Genomic DNA, 13,879 nt, shown 5'->3' with positions numbered 1-13,879 from the left:
CTTTCTTTCCTCCCGGCCTGCGGCGCTTCAGACACGTGAGTGCCGGCTTCTTAGCTGAACTCCCAGACGCTCACGGCGGAGCGATCAAGGACCGGAAGGGTCGGGGCTCAGGACGCGGGAGGCGGCCCCGCCGGGGAGCGGGGCGGCGCCGCGGGGTCCTCTGAGCCGTTCGCTTTGAATCAAGCGGCCGCGGCGATTGGCTGTGAGGCGCCCGGGCCACGCCCCTCCGGACCCGCCGGGGCTCCGGGCCGCGTGGGGCACAGTCCGGCTCCGGCTGCCCCCTGGGTCCGGGGTAGAGCGGTCGGGCACCGGGGAGATGCCCGGGGCTTGGGTCTGTTTGGCCCTGCAGCCAACGAGAAACCCTACAGCCGGCTTTGCCCTACAGACAGTGTCTCCGGGGTGTCCCAAGTTGCGCCCCTTCTCACCCCACTGCCTTCCCTCCGGGGGTCCCATCCGGCGCGCGGACTGTGTGCGCCCTGGGCGCGTGCCGCGGGCCCCCGCTCGCTCCTCGCCACCCTTTCTGGAGCCTCCCGGGGGCTCCAGGGCTGCCCTCGCCGGCCTGCCCAGGGTGCCTCGGCTTCGGGTCTGTCCCTTCCCGGGGCCGGGCCAAGGGGGCTCAGACACTCTGACCCGGGAAAACTTTTCACTCGCAGCAGACATCCCTGCTGGGGACACGTCCACTCGCGGTCCCCGAGGGCTGCAGCTGTTGGCCGATGGCTGAGACACTGCGTCCGCTTTGTCTCCCTTCTCCGCAGTCCCCCACCCCCGCTTCCTTTCCCGATTGACTCCCCCGACACGCTCTTCTCCAGCTTTCTCCTCCTCCTCCGCCTCCTCCTCTCCCACCTCCGAAGGCTGCCTCCCTCTCCGGTGTCACTCACACACACCCACCCTCTCCCTCCCCGCCCCTCCGCGCCGCCCCTCTTATAGCCGGCGCTCCGGGCCCGGCGCGCACTGCTCGGGCAGCCGGAGCGGTGCGGCCGGTCGGTGCGGAGACCCAGTCCGGACGCCAGGCGGCTGCCGGCGCGCGCGGCGCTTCCCCGCTCCCTCCTCCTGCCGCGGCGCCTGCGGCCGCGGGCCGGCTCTCCCCGCCCGGGACACGCTCCGTGGGTCGCGGACCCAGAGCCCGCGGCGTGGGGATCGCGCGTCCCTCCCCGCGGCTGGCGCCCGGCACGCAGTCCCTTCGCCCGGGCAGATCGCGCCCGCTCCCCGCCCGACGCTGAGACGTTCGCTCCGGCGCCTCCCGGCCCGGCGACCGAGACCAGAACCCAGCTTAGTTGTTCCCTGAGGCCGGCCGTCTCTGCCGTAAGTTCCCCCGCCGCCCCGGACCTGTTGCGGGCTCCGCGGGTTTCAGGGCACACTTGGCCTGTGTGTGGGGGTGTGCGTCCGCGAGGGGGGTGCGCAGCCCGGAGGAGATGGGGAGCCCTTGTTGGGGTGGAGACCTCCGTGTTTTGCGGTGCCCTCCCACATTACAAGCAGGAGCCGGGCACCGCCGGAAGGGCCTGCCCTGGGCGGCACAGCGCCCCGGAGAGCTGGTGGGGGATCCGGGGGCGCCGCCTGGGAATGGTACCCGCCCTCCAGCCCCCTGCCCTCGGGAAGCGGCGCTTCCCTGGGGGTGCATTTCCCGCTGTCTCCTACCTCCCCGTCTCCAGGGCCCAGCGCGCGGGGTTGCTGGCCCACGTTGCGCCCTACCCGGCGGAGGGAACCTTGGCTTGGGCCACGCGCAGACATCCATGCTGCCCTGCTGGGGACACGTTCACTTTGGCGAAATGTCTAGGAAATGAATGAAACCTGGAATTTTCCCCCCTGAAAAATTAATTTCTTCTCCTGCAAAGGACAGTCTTTGGCCATTAGTGTAACATTATTCGTTTCAAAGGACAGGAATTGGTGGGCGGGGTGGGGGTGAACCATTGAACTTGTTGGGCTTGTAATTTGCTGTCGCTCTGAAACCCGGCCAGCCTGTTAAAGAGCATTGAGAGGGTTTTGAGCGTTTGAAGGGGGGCTGCATGGGGAAATGCTTTTCTTGCTAAAAAGATCTTTTCATAATGTTGTTTCCAATAATGTAAATGCTCCCCCCCCCCTCAAAAAAAATCTGCTTCGTTTATCCTTTGATTGCATTGAGATCAGGTTCAAAAACATAAGAGATGTGACAGGGACATCCGGAATTGGAGGCAGAGAGGGAAGGTAAGGAGCTTTACGTGAACTGAAGTTCCTGTACCTAGAAGTCCTTTTGATGTTCAGGGTAATAGCAGCCCTTTTCTCATCTTTGCAGGTTAAGTATATGTGTGCATTTTTTGGACACTTACTTGGCATGCAAATATTTCTCTGGGGGCTTAGAAAATGCCAGAAGGATGATTCATTTGAGGTTGAAGGTGTGCTTAGTGACTGTATAAATGATTCCTGATGGTATTTGGATGTTTGCTGATTTTAAACCAGAAAGCAACCTTTTCCATGGGCCTTCAAATATACCTTTTGTTTTAATCAAATATTGCTGCAAGAATATTGGGTTTTGATCGTAACCTGTTTCTCCACCTTGATGTTATCCAAGGTGACAGGCTAGGTTCTTGCTTTTGGCTTTAAGGGCCAACCAGGAAAATGCAGGTGCATCAACACAGGATGCACACAGATGCAGATCCTCAGGTCTTCTTCCGTTTTGTTAAGGGTGGGCCTGGTTGTGAGTCATGTTTGACATCCAGGTATTTGATACTCAGGGAAACGTGTTCTGGGCTCCTGGGATTCCTGGCCCGGATGCTTCTGGTGTTTGTGCACCTTGTGTACAGGTCCCTCATTCTTCAGCCAGAGCTGCATTTGCTCTTAGCCTGAATGGAGACAGCTTTTGAGGTTGCTTTGGCAGTATTTGCTTATAAAACAAAAAGATATAGCTACTCATTTGGGATTTTTGTAAGATTTTATAGCATCTTTTTTTTAAAAAAAATTTTAATGATTTTACACAGAGAGAAATTGAGAGGGAGAGAGAGTTAGAAACGTTGATAAGAGAGAAACATCGACCAGCTGCCTCTCGCACACCCCTCACTGGGTATGTGCCCTTGACCGGAATCGAACCCAGGACCTTTCAGTCTGCAGGCCGACGCTCTATCCACTGAGCCAAACCGGTTTAGGCTATAGCATCTTTTGATCTTAAAATCTTCCTCAATGTACTTCAGGTGGAATGCACTAATTCAAGTGACAAGCCACCGTGGTAAAGCTTCAGGGATACCAATAGATGTTTTAACACTTTGGAAACCTCGTGCATTCCCATAGGATCCTACCCGTTGTTCTTGCAACTTGAGCACCGGTGAGGAAAAGGACTAGGCTGGCAGAGGCGTGGCTTGAGATGGGGGTGAAACTTGGCTCCTTACCATTAGTTATATCTGGGAGACTAATATGAGACTAATGGGTGTTTGTCAAGTCTTGGTAACGCCAGAGCCCAGGACTGGGTTGCTTGTTTTCCTCCACTAAGCCATGTTTATGCATAATGAAAAGTTACATTCTGAAAATAAAGGGAAACAAGTTGCATCACCTAGTGGTATGCCGCCTGTGTGTTAAGGGCAAGTGAGGCACCTGCTTTTGTTTCCTGTGACACAGCTGGACAGGGAAGTGCAGCTTGGTATCTGTGGTCAGTTACTCATTTGCATTTGTTCATCATTCCTGGGATATAAATTAAACATAAATACCCGAATGGCTGGAGGAAATAAGTAGGTTTCAGCTGTGCTATAAGGACTGGCTGTTCAGAGCTTGGAATAGATACTGTAACCACCACCCAGGTTACTCTCCTGGGATAAACAACTTCCTTAGGAATCCTTTGACAGGCAGATGCTTAAAGCCTTTATTCCTTTGAAGTAAAAGAGAGGTAGAGTCTTGTGACTGCGTGTGTGTGTGTGTGTGTGTGTGTGTGTGTGTTTTAAGCATGTGGTTCAATTTTTGAAGATTGGTGATAGGAATTTCCTACGTCTTTAGCCTGCAATTTACTCACCGAGGTAAGCCGAAGATAGCATTAGATTCTGCTATAATTTCAATTTAGATACTGAGAAAAAGAACCCTTGAGTCAGCAAATAAATTCTAGGGTGGCCCAAGATTAACAATGGCTGGCAAAATACACATGCATGCATAGTCTGTGCACATTCGTGTGTGTATGTGTGTATTCTTTTTTATTTAGAGAAGGCAATGTTTGCATCTCGAACTCCCTATTTGCAGATGCCGGCATTAGCAGGTAATAAGAATGGTCCTGGTGATGCATTTCTAAATCAAAGAGAGGGGCAGATAGATCCTTTGTTCTTGCAACTGGTTTTCCAAGAATTGATAGAAAGCAGGTAGAACAGAAAAACAGCGCTTATGAGAATGCTAAAAAGATATTCTTTTATTTTATGTGCCTAAACCCTCATTTTGGAAGCTGTCCAGAGCAAGAAAGATGAGTGGTGATTGTGATCAGAATCTATTCTGTGTCTTCACTAAAGCCTGCTGATCAATAGATGGTAATGTGTCTATTAGGCCACTTTTAGGATTCTGTAGTGGTAGAGCTGTCTGATTGGGAATAATCTGTAACTTTAAAAGGATCCTATCATTGGAGAAGTTGCCTAAGCCTGCGCCTTTAATGTTCCATTTCCTACTCATTGTATATTGCAGGGAGACCGCATCTTAACCAAAGGAGTTCTTAATGGAATTAATTAGCAGGTATTTGTTTTACACATGGCTTTATGTTGCATAGGGCATTATAGCTGGTGCCTCTCCTGGCGTTACGAGGGCTGGAGGCCTGGCATTGTAAGTGGCCCGCAGTGAATCAGCTGGACAGGGACAGGGAGCTGTGAGAATGAGACCTCGCTTTTCCCGGCTTATGCTGACATGCAATTCTCAAGGACTTCAAGATCCTGGAAGTTGGCAGTCAGGTTTTCCAAGATGAACCTGCTTTCAAGCAGTGATTTTTTTTTTTTTTTTTTTTTAACAGTGTATATAGCTCAAACAGCTCACCAGTATGGCCGGGAATGCCTCTCCTTACAGGTAGTTGTCTCTGTCTCGGTACAGGAATGGCCACCCATGATTCGGAACAGGAGGCAAGCAGAGCTCACAGCAAAAACAGTTCTGTTCCCTCTGCCCCAATGGATCGCTACTTTGTACTGCTGTTTTACACATATGGGGAGCCCCCCTCAGTGGTTTTGTTTTGTGTTCCAGGAGTGGAAACAAAATGTCAGTCAGCGTGCACGAGAACCGCAAGTCCCGGGCCAGCAGCGGCTCCATCAACATCTACCTGTTCCACAAGTCGTCCTACGCTGACAGCGTCCTCACCCACCTGAACCTCCTGCGGCAGCAGCGCCTCTTCACCGACGTCCTCCTCCACGCGGGAAACAGGACCTTCCCCTGCCACCGCGCCGTGCTGGCCGCCTGCAGCCGCTACTTCGAAGCCATGTTCAGCGGCGGCCTGAAGGAGAGCCAGGACAGCGAGGTCAACTTCGACAACTCCATCCACCCCGAGGTCCTGGAGCTGCTGCTCGACTACGCGTACTCCTCCCGGGTCATCATCAACGAGGAGAACGCCGAGTCGCTCCTGGAAGCCGGCGACATGCTGGAGTTCCAGGACATCCGGGACGCCTGCGCCGAGTTCCTGGAGAAGAACCTGCACCCCACCAACTGCCTGGGCATGCTGCTGCTGTCCGACGCGCACCAGTGCACCAAGCTCTACGAGCTCTCCTGGAGGATGTGCCTCAGCAACTTCCAGACCATCCGCAAGAACGAGGACTTCCTCCAGCTGCCCCAGGACATGGTGGTGCAGCTGCTGTCCAGCGAGGAGCTGGAGACGGAGGACGAAAGGCTCGTGTACGAGTCTGCAATTAACTGGATCAGCTACGACCTGAAGAAGCGCTACTGCTACCTCCCCGAGCTGCTGCAGACGGTGAGGCTGGCGCTCCTGCCCGCCATCTACCTCATGGAGAACGTGGCCATGGAGGAGCTCATCACCAAGCAGAGGAAGAGCAAGGAGATCGTGGAGGAGGCCATCCGGTGCAAGCTGAAGATCCTGCAGAACGACGGCGTGGTCACCAGCCTCTGTGCCCGGCCTCGCAAGACCGGCCACGCCCTCTTCCTCCTGGGAGGGCAGACTTTCATGTGCGACAAGCTGTACCTCGTGGACCAGAAGGCCAAAGAGATCATCCCCAAGGCCGACATCCCCAGCCCCAGGAAAGAGTTCAGCGCGTGCGCCATCGGCTGCAAAGTGTACATCACCGGGGGCCGGGGGTCCGAGAACGGGGTCTCGAAAGATGTGTGGGTGTATGACACCCTGCACGAGGAGTGGTCCAAAGCCGCCCCCATGCTGGTGGCCAGGTTTGGCCACGGCTCTGCGGAGCTGAAGCACTGCTTATACGTGGTCGGGGGCCACACGGCCGCCACGGGCTGCCTCCCCGCCTCCCCCTCCGTCTCCCTGAAGCAGGTGGAGCACTATGACCCCGCGACCAACAAGTGGACCATGGTGGCCCCGCTCCGAGAGGGCGTCAGCAACGCGGCCGTGGTGAGCGCCAAGCTCAAGCTGTTCGCGTTCGGCGGCACCAGCGTCAGCCACGACAAGCTCCCCAAGGTCCAGTGTTACGATCAGTGCGAGAACAGGTGGACGGTGCCGGCCACCTGCCCCCAGCCCTGGCGTTACACGGCGGCCGCCGTGCTGGGGAACCAGATTTTCATTATGGGGGGAGACACGGAGTTCTCCGCCTGCTCCGCGTACAAGTTCAACAGCGAGACTTACCAGTGGACCAAGGTGGGGGACGTGACGGCAAAGCGCATGAGCTGCCACGCCGTGGCCTCCGGGAACAAGCTGTACGTGGTGGGCGGGTACTTCGGCATCCAGCGGTGCAAGACCCTGGACTGCTACGACCCGACGCTGGACGTGTGGAACAGCATCACCACGGTCCCCTACTCCCTGATCCCCACCGCGTTCGTCAGCACCTGGAAGCACCTGCCTTCCTAAGCGCGGTGCGTCCCACAGGGAGTGAGCGGCACGAGGTAAGCCGTCCGTGAGGCTGTAAGTGTGCGTGTAACGAAGGTAGCTGTGCAAGTGTGCCTGCGGCCTGAGGCATGGTCCATAGAGCCTATCCTATAGAAGTACTGCAAAAATAAAAGAGCTTGTATCCCAGAACTTAAAACACTTGTGTTGACCACAGCTGCGCACACACCCCGCCCCCACACTCAAACATGTGTAAGCCAGTGGTTCTCAGCCTTTACTGAGCCTCAGCGTCTCCCAAAGAGCTTTGCAACAGCTGCCCAGCCTGGAGTCTTGGTTTCGTGTGATCTGAGCGGAGCCCGGGAATCAGCATTTTGGAAAGTTTCCCGTGGTTCCAGGGGACACCAGGTTGAGAAACCCAGACCTGTGCTTGTAACGCCAACTAGTATTCAGGGAGCCCTCGCTGCGTGTCTGGAGCTGGGCTGTGTTCACAAGGATCGTTTCATTGAATCCTCAATGCAGCCTTGTGAGGTATCATTCCTAGTGCCCTTCACAGGAAAACACTTCGTGCACACAGAGGGAAGCCGCCCGAGGTCCCAGAGCTTAGTGGGCACAGGAATTGGTCCAGAAATGCACCCAGGCAGCATGGCTCCAGAGGGTGCTGACTCTGAAAGGCTGCTCTGAGAGTGGGTTAATGCAAGTACTCGGGCATCATGCTGAACTGCCCCTTCATAAACTTGACTCCATATCGCTGTCACCCCCAGGAGATACTTGTTGATATATGTTTTGCTTCCTCAAACCCTTTCTGGAATGAAATGTGGTTTTTTAAAAAAATTGAGTGCTCAAATTTATTCTTAGTGTATTCACTCCAAAAGTATTTACTAGGCTGTTTAATTTTTTTCTCAGATGTGTTAACGCTGGAGGGGAATTGAGGTCTGCCCCCCGTAAAAGGCTGCACCTGCCTTGTATGCGTTGGCCTGATGTGTGGACGCCCTGAGCCATCTAAACTGCTCTTACAGCAGCCGCCTTTCAGAGTTAATCAGACAGGCTGACCCCATTGTCAGCGCCAACAAAAGTTGTGCTTCTGTGTCATATATCTGAGTACATAATGGTTGTCTTGTGTACTTAAGAGTATATAATACTCGGCTCAAATAATTAATAGGCCTGCACAGTGCGGTGTTCGCAAGCTGTCAGGCAGTTTTAGGGTCAGCCCAGGAATGACTTCAGCAGGTCTGCGGGCAGCGCAGAGCACAGTGTGTTGATTTGTTTTGGTGATTCCCGGGCCCATTCATTACAATTAGTAAGGATAGACTAAAATTAAAACGCTGCTTTGGAGGGGCTACCATGAATAGTGAACTCCTTCCTTGGAAGCTTTTGGCTCTGTTTTCTGTAGCAGGTCTCACACCTTTGAAGGGAACTTTCCAGAGGAAAGAAAAGAAGCTAGGGGTCGTGGCCACCTAAGCAAAGGGGTTTTCACTCATTTGTCTTTTCTTTCCTCTTCTCTCACAGCTCATTGAAAAACACCACAAAAACTGGCCTCACTTTCTCACGTAATCTCTCTATCTCATTTCTGCAGTTATCTCCTTCAGCCTATTCCAGTCAGTAGCGTTCTTAGCCATGTAATGTTTCCTCGGAATGAAACTCCTCCAGAGGCGCAGGCACAGTCAGGAGCCTCTCTGGGGAGCGAGTTGGCAAACGGCGCCCCACACCAAACTGGTTTTTGCAGCCTCGCTGGCATCTCAGTAATCCTGAATAAACAAATGCTCTGCAAGTGGTTATTTCATTGGTAATACGAATGCATGACTCACCTCTAAAGCTGCTTTAAAGAACCTCCGAGGGTAAAGCATCAATTAACAGCACACTGAGTTGGGTGTTAGTCCAGAACCGATTCTGTTTGCACAGGGGAGCCATAAAAATTGCCAAATTGCCAGCGGCGGTGGTGGTACTTCAGAATGCTCGCTGGTGGAATGGGTTGGCACCCTTGGAGCAAGGTAAGGAAGTTGAGGCAGAAAGAGGTCACATGTGCATGTGGTTCTGGTTCTACGCTAGAGTCTGGACCTTTCTTGATTTGGCTCCTTTGTCCAGGGAGTGGTTTGCATTATACTTCCCCTAAGATCTGTTCCCAGTTCAGGCTTGGGTAAATTGTTGGGGGGGGGTTTGAGGAGGGGGGGCGAAAATACCTAGCCCAGAGCCTGGCTTATACCAGTAGTCAGTGTGCCAGTCAATAGTCTTAGGTTTCTTTCCTCCCTTCCACGTAGACCTCAGCTTGCAATGGAATTAGCTTTGTGTGTGGTGGGGAAAATGAGGTGTCTCTGCCTATTATATTCTGGTTCTCTTTAGACTTCATTTTTGGTGCCTCATTTTCCTCAGCCCAGTGTATGCAAACACTTGAATACATCTTATCCTGAAAAATTTGAACCCTGTCACACACTTCTGGTCCCAAAGAAATGGAGCAAAGAGAGTGCTGGGTTCTACGTGAAATAACATCTTCGCCCTTGGTGCTAGCAGCCGGAGAGTCCAGCATAGAACAATTAAATTGGATAGGGCCAGGGTTGCCTTCTGGCCTGATCAAAGCCACTCTTGCAGTTTCCCACAGGGAGGGTGCTGCTTAAAATTGCTAAAGGTTACTACACGCAGACAGCGTTAAAACGCTTAAGCTACATGGAGTGAAAAGGTGCTGCCGTAGGTATCACTCCACGGCCGCCAAAACTTCGGGACATGTCTTTGCTCCCCAAATGGAGGTGTTGAAGGGACTAATACAGTATGAACAAAAGTTTGCCCCTGGTCTAAAAGCTCATCCATCAGGGAGATTTTGACTGACTCCTGCTGCTCTGACAACGGGTGGGATGGGCAGAAAGGAAATTACTTTTGATTAGTCTGCGTTTTCATGGTGCTGTGTGGCCCCAACCTGAGAGCATTTAGATTTTGCTTTGTTTTCTTTCTTCCTTTTTTTTTTTAGAGTTTTCCCTTTCTTTGGTGATTTCTCCCCCCTCCCCCCCCATATTATTTCAAGATACATTCTTTTGGCCTACTGTTGATATATAGATTATAAGGAGATGGGGCAGGGGCATGACACTGTAGTCTAAAGAATGCCTTGAGAGCTTGAATCACTGTTATGAAATTGCCAAAGAAATGAATCAGAGCCCTAAACACACAAAAGCAAGAAGAATTCAAGCGCGGCCCCTCCTGAGTTCCCTTTGTGAATAGAGGGATAGGGCTGGAGATGGGCTTCATGAGGGTGACCGTGGGAAAGATGCACCGTTTGCAAAATTTTCCCTGTATCAGATCAGACATGGATGAGTGGGGAGGGTGGGTGTGTGAGGAAACGCCAGCTCCTGTGCAGGCTTCCTGGCTGTGGCACCTTGAATTTGTATTCACACTTGACGTTGGTGGATTCCGTAGGTAGTAACACTGCATACCATAGCCGGTGCCTCCCAAGTGCAGACTGATGCACTTTGAGAATAAACTCCAGCCTTGGGCTATTAGAGCCAGGGATGTTGTCATACGAAAGGAAGCGAGACTGATTTCTGCCATAATGAATAGCAGAGATGCATTTAAATGAGAGGATTAATACGTCTGCCGTCTATATGGCGAATAAATTGCATTTGGAATCCTTTACGGTAAATGGGCAAAGGAAGGTTTGCACAGGAATCTTGGCCCCCTGGCGATGGCTGCACAGTGGCTCTGCTTTGCCACGGAGAGGAATTGCAGGTGTTGGAAGCAGAAGATGGCAACTGATAGCAGCACCGAGACATATAGGTTTGGATTTGAACAGATATGTTTAGGAAAGACGTGGAGGCCCTTCTGTGGGACCCCATTGTGTCCGTCAGGTCAGCCATCTGCATACATGCATGCATGCATGTGTGTGTGCATTTATAACAAGCACTTCACATGTCTGCACGCTTTCTTCTGAACATATAATTAAGACCTTTAGAAGCAATATTGACCAGCTCTGTCCTGAGTTTTATTTTAATTAATTTATTTTTTCAGATTTTGAGGTTACTAACAAACATCTCTTCCCTCTTTTTTAGCTCAAGAAGTGATTTCTGTTTTGGAGAGGCCAAATTTAATGAAGGGAAAGGAGGAAAAAAAAACACAAAAGAAGAAGAAGTTGCTACAAGACCTGGATTGTACGATTGGCTGCACCTTGTAAATGCTCCAACTGGACATGAAGGAAGGGGGTGGGGGAGGGGTGGGATTTTCAGTGCAAGTAGCACATGGTTTAAATATGAATGAATGAACCTGTGATCTAGTCCTTGTCTTGTAATTGTGGATTAATGTCAGCATTAATCAGCCCCTCAAAGGGAGAGAAAAGCCGGGCCCTTTCCCTTGCTGTACCATATTCAGCGTTTGATTTCCATAGGCTCCACCATTTATGTGTAAAATTTGAAATGGTTGTCACCTCTCTCTGAGGAGCAAGCTTGAAGCCTCCTCGCCAGCTGCCGTTGGAGATTGAAAGCCCGACTGGAGGGCCGGGAGAGAAGCTGGTGCTGGCTGCAGAGGAGCCCTGGGCCCGCCAGTCTCCGAGGGGCTGTGCTCCCCACAGGAAGGTTCTGAACAATGGGGGCGTTGTTGGTAGCTGTTCGGTAGACGATCTTTTCTATTTATAAGTGACTTTAAGCTTTCCCTGGGCTGGTAAGAAATGTGTTATAGATTTAGCTATTTATTGTTTGATGCCTGCATGCTGAAAACAATGCTTACAGTTGTGTTCACGTGTATGGACGTGTGTGATGGTTGTAGGTTTTGCACAATTTTTTTTGTGGCTGTTGTGATGTGCTCTGCTGCACAAAAAGGAAAAACTTTGGAGTTACAGTTTGCAATATAACTGGAGGGTGGGATGGGAGGGTGGGGGTTGTTTTGTAAATGTCAAGACAGGGAAGGATTACAAAACAGAAACTTAAATTACACCCAGGAGGTAGGGAAGGCATGGAGGTCACATTTCTTAGACTTGCCAACTTCTCATGGCGTCTCATGGGCTCTGGGCATGCTGATGGCTCCTGGGGCGAGGGAAGGCTTCTTTCTGCCCCGTTTTTTCCCACCTGAGTCACCTCCTTCAGTCTCGGCTACTGAAATTTGGAAAGGACCAAATCTCTTTGCAGGTGTTTTTTCTCTTCTTCCCTCTCTCCCCCCTTTGTGTAATGTCCTGAAATCCTGGAAAATTCTATGGAATAATTCTGTATATAGGGCACAGGTGAAGACATAGTCCGAAGTTTATATATTTATTTATTTATTACCCTGAGAGAAGGCTTTGCCATAACCACAGTTAACGGGGGGAAGACTGCATTATCACCATCATACATTAATTCAGTCGCCCGATTTGCTGGACCTGGATTCGTTGTTCTTGCTGTACCACTTAGCAAGTGTGACAATGTCCTCCAAGACAATGTGAACATTAGTCCAATGTATGCCCAGTGCTCACCTGCAGGCAAGTCTCCGAAAGAACTCTTTGGTGCACACAACGGACACACTTGGTCACGAGACACCAAAGAATTGTGAGTGGTGGCCGCTGTTGAGATTTTCCGGGATAGTTGGGAACTGGTTGTGAATACATTCTTTGCTAGTTTGTGGGCTTTGTTTACGAAACTAAACACGTGCTGTGATAGGTGTTAGTATTAGACTCGAAGAGGCACTTCCTCAGAGGTGTCTGGGGAAGACTGGAGTTTGTTAACTCTGGCCCTGCTTTCATTGATGTTCCTCACGTTACTGTGCTTTAGAAAATAAGGTTTAAGATGGATAAGAACCCTTTACATTGTGAGTGTGTTTGCACTGTCTAATGACAGATCAATCCTTAACATTTCTCTGCACCTGGAAACTTTAGACTAATTGTGCACGCCCGTCCATGCCATGAGTACGTGGGCTGTAGTTGGACCAAAATACATGAGCCGTTGGAATAAAAGCATCCCAGTACTCTGGCAGTCAGTCTTTCGCTCTTAGATGTGTTGTAAGCAATGCAAATGTCTAATTGTACAATGGCGGCATGCATAGGGGTGGCGCTGTATTGTAGCAGTTACAGCTCTGTAGTTTGTGATGCAAATAGGCTGAGATGTGTGTCCCTGCATGGCTTCTGAAAGCAGGATGAATTTTCTACAGCTGTTTCAGAGTTGTGGTCTGTCCTTGAATCCTCTATTAATTACTGTGTGCGAGCCAGAGGGAGCAGAGGGAGCCGTGGTCAGGGTGGGCCCCCAGCCTGCAGGGAACTTTCTGGACTCCCGCTCTTTGGATTGATGTAGGCGTTGGGCTCCCTACTTGACCATTCTCACCCTGTGAAACGTCCCACACTTTGAAGCAAATACAATTCACACCACAGTGCACACAAAAACCTTGGCATAAGACCGAGAAGGTTCTTCTCATTCTGCGGACGGGTTGCTGTGGAAACGGATCACAAAGGGCAGCCTTCCACTTCTGGTGTAATTGTGTAGCCCCCTTTTCTCTGGGCTTGACACCTGTCTGAATAAGAGTGATTAGAGCTGAATAATATCCCTCTCGTGGCTATTGAGTATGTGGTTCACGTACAGAACTCTGTGTCAGTTGAAGAAGTGAAGTGTTCATGTTCATATGTGCTTGTTTTCCTGCTTCTACATTTTTGAGGTTTTGTAAAACTTATTTTTTTTTTTTCACAATGTGAAACTGAAGGTCAAATAAATTATTGGAGATTTTCTCTTCATTGTGTGTGTATGTGTGTATCTTTATTTGAATACCATATAATTTTAGCCATTGAAAATGTGCACCCTTTCTAGTTTAATCAAAAGGAGGATTATTTCAGATATTTTTTGAGTGCCCTTTATTTCACCATTAAGTCGCATACTTTTAGTAAAGCAGTTTTACACGTTAAATGATTAAAAACTTTCACCATTTAGGATATTTCTTTAAGCAAGGCAACATGGGTTATTCATAGCTTCGAATATAAAAAGTTCATGTACCAGCCGAAGCTGGTTTGGCTCAGTGGAAGAGCGTTGGCCT

The 13,879-nt window shown here is 50.8% G+C and overlaps 1 protein-coding gene across 2 annotated transcripts; it reads left to right on the top strand.

The window, feature by feature from the left end:
• Positions 1–958: 958 nt before the first annotated feature.
• Positions 959–13,583, top strand: ENC1 (ectodermal-neural cortex 1). 2 transcript variants are annotated; one of them, XM_036409708.2, is made up of 3 exons: positions 959–1,302; positions 5,164–6,981; positions 10,951–13,583. In XM_036409708.2, exon 2 carries the CDS (start codon positions 5,177–5,179, stop codon positions 6,944–6,946), a length of 1,770 nt encoding a protein of 589 aa, XP_036265601.1. In that variant the 5' UTR covers positions 959–1,302; positions 5,164–5,176; the 3' UTR covers positions 6,947–6,981; positions 10,951–13,583. The 2 variants fall into 2 exon arrangements, with proteins under 2 accessions (XP_036265601.1, XP_036265600.2); XM_036409707.2 differs by lacking the exon at positions 959–1,302 and having other exon boundaries at positions 8,496–11,000.
• Positions 13,584–13,879: the final 296 nt, after the last annotated feature.

Source organism: Pipistrellus kuhlii, unplaced genomic scaffold, assembly GCF_014108245.1.
Source record: "Pipistrellus kuhlii isolate mPipKuh1 unplaced genomic scaffold, mPipKuh1.p scaffold_m20_p_4, whole genome shotgun sequence".
NCBI lineage: Eukaryota > Metazoa > Chordata > Mammalia > Chiroptera > Vespertilionidae > Pipistrellus > Pipistrellus kuhlii.
Note: the sequence above shows the minus strand (reverse complement) of the source record. Positions and strands in the feature narration are given on the sequence as shown.